General features: G+C 31.4%; 1 protein-coding gene across 1 annotated transcript in view; it reads right to left on the bottom strand.

Moving 5' to 3' along the window:
* Positions 1 to 1,949, bottom strand: part of LOC109581731 (ankyrin repeat and SAM domain-containing protein 6-like) — a gene marked incomplete at its 3' end in the record, with an annotated part of 3,619 nt that extends 1,670 nt beyond the window's left edge. The window contains exons 1-5 of the mRNA XM_019996096.1: positions 1,898 to 1,949; positions 868 to 1,584; positions 789 to 812; positions 676 to 710; positions 552 to 629 (exon numbers count right to left, since the gene is read on the bottom strand). Coding sequence (XP_019851655.1) covers positions 552 to 629; positions 676 to 710; positions 789 to 812; positions 868 to 1,584; positions 1,898 to 1,949 — 906 coding nt within the window. The remainder of the gene's footprint in view (positions 1 to 551; positions 630 to 675; positions 711 to 788; positions 813 to 867; positions 1,585 to 1,897) is intronic.
* Positions 1,950 to 2,139: the final 190 nt, after the last annotated feature.

Raw genomic sequence — 2,139 nt, 5'->3', positions numbered from 1 at the left:
CAATATTAAGAGCGACCAAATATTCCCACTATATTTATGTCTCTTTGTACGACCTACATTTTGCCATGCAATGTAGTACAAACTCAGTATAGACAGTACTACTTAGCACAATCTGATCACCAATAAACAACTTAACAGCTTATCACTGAATTAACAACAAAAGAAAAAAGAACAAAAACTAGTTGCACAAAATCAGCTTAATAGACAAGACAACTATACTTATAATGTTGCACAAATTATCACAAAATTAACTAGTTTAAAAACTATAAGTAAATTACATTCCTTCAACACTACTGCATGCATAGCAAAAAAGTTCGTGGCCCAAAATTTCCATGGATTTTGCATTTATTCAAAATTCATAAAAATTATATCCACAAAAATTGATTTAATAAGGTCAAAATGGCTAAAAAGTAGAAAATTACAAAAATTAAAGGCTAAAAAATAATTTTGAAAACAATTTTTTCCACTATACATTGTATGATAGTAATTAGTTACATTGTGTATGCATAATTTATTGTAATTTACTGTAACTGTAAATGTGCTATACCTACCAAAGTAGTAGTAGTGCTTGTGGTGGGAATTTTACCCTCAGATGATGTGGTCTGTATGATTGAAGAAGCACCAACCCTCTATACAAAAAATTATCATTGAAAATTAATTATTATACTGACGTACTGGTTCTGCTTTAGCAGTGGATTCAATCTGTGGGTCTGAAAACATAAATATAAAAATAATAGTATACAATCAATAAAAGCTAGTTACAGGTGTATATAAAAGTACACATGTACCTTCCTCCTTTCCCTCAAAATCTTCTGTAAAAAATAGAAAATAAAAATAATTTTATATACTGCATTTTATTATATGTACCTTCCTCTTCTTGTGGTAATTCAATTACAGTAATATTGTGGTCCTTTAGCTTCTTCAATATCACTGGATCCTTGAGATCTCTCATGACATCATCAAGAACACATGGTAGTATAGCATAAGTGATGATAATGCAATTCTCTCGTAACTGAGCAAGAAATGCATGATGAGACCATGACAGCTTATCAAATGTTAAAACCCATGTGTAAAATCGAGAATGAAGCCAAGGGGAGCCAAGACGAAAAGAGATACGAGGTAAACCAATAGGTGTGTTGGGAGAAAGGTCATACCATTCGTCAAACAAATGCACCAAATTATTACAGGAAATTTTATTAAGTAGTTCAGCATACTTCATTTCATAGTTGTCAACTTGATTCATGAGACTAACATCCTGTGGAATACGTTTCGATATTCTTTTCAACAGATTATAGTTGAGATAACCAATGAAGTGATTATCAATTAGGAAATGAAATAAACTATTGAAATCATGAATCTTCTGAAGAAGATCAAGATATTTTTTCAGCACTGGATGATTTCGAGTTTCTCCTTTCAAATATAACTCAATGAGCAATTTAATCCCTTCGATATCAACATTGTGATGAATTAGTGACTGTCTCACATCCACCACCAAGTCATAATACTTCTGTTGCAAAGAAGAAGCAATTAGATGTAGTTCAGGACGATGTATTCTATTTTCCATTTCATGTACATCATGCACACCTGAAACAAGAGCATAAATCAAATTAATAATTTTCAATTATAAACACATTCTCCAAAATATTTAATGGCAAAATTATTAGACTTATGTACACAAATAGTTATGCTAACTATGGTAAATTCTTAAACAACTTTTATAAATTGTATCTGTATTAATCTAAAATATAAATTTCATCAAGTATAGTCAGTTCAAGTTGAGTTGCCCAAGTACCACTCCTTATAACTTTTTATTGCTAATGCTAGCAAACTGAAAATTGGTATAGTTGCATAACTGGTTCTTCCGAAAATTGGTAGCAATTTTTAAGTTTCTAGGTACTCTGGAAGGTTCTGAATGGGTTCTTCCGCTCTAGTTCAAAGGGAGCCGCCATGATGTGTCATTACATTCATGCTACATCACACTCGTGAATACCATTTGCATCTTATTATTATTTTAAACAAAACAATGCTTTTTATTTTATAAAATAAAGGCAAACAGATAAGTTCCTCTTGAGAAGCAGTTAGTCAACTAGCAGTCTATACTATACTAGGAAACAATTGCTATGTCTGTCTGCAGCCTTC

The sequence above is a fragment of the Amphimedon queenslandica genome, unplaced genomic scaffold, assembly GCF_000090795.2.
Source record: "Amphimedon queenslandica unplaced genomic scaffold, v1.1 AMPQUscaffold_13422, whole genome shotgun sequence".
NCBI lineage: Eukaryota > Metazoa > Porifera > Demospongiae > Haplosclerida > Niphatidae > Amphimedon > Amphimedon queenslandica.
This window is presented reverse-complemented; position numbering and strand designations above follow the sequence as displayed.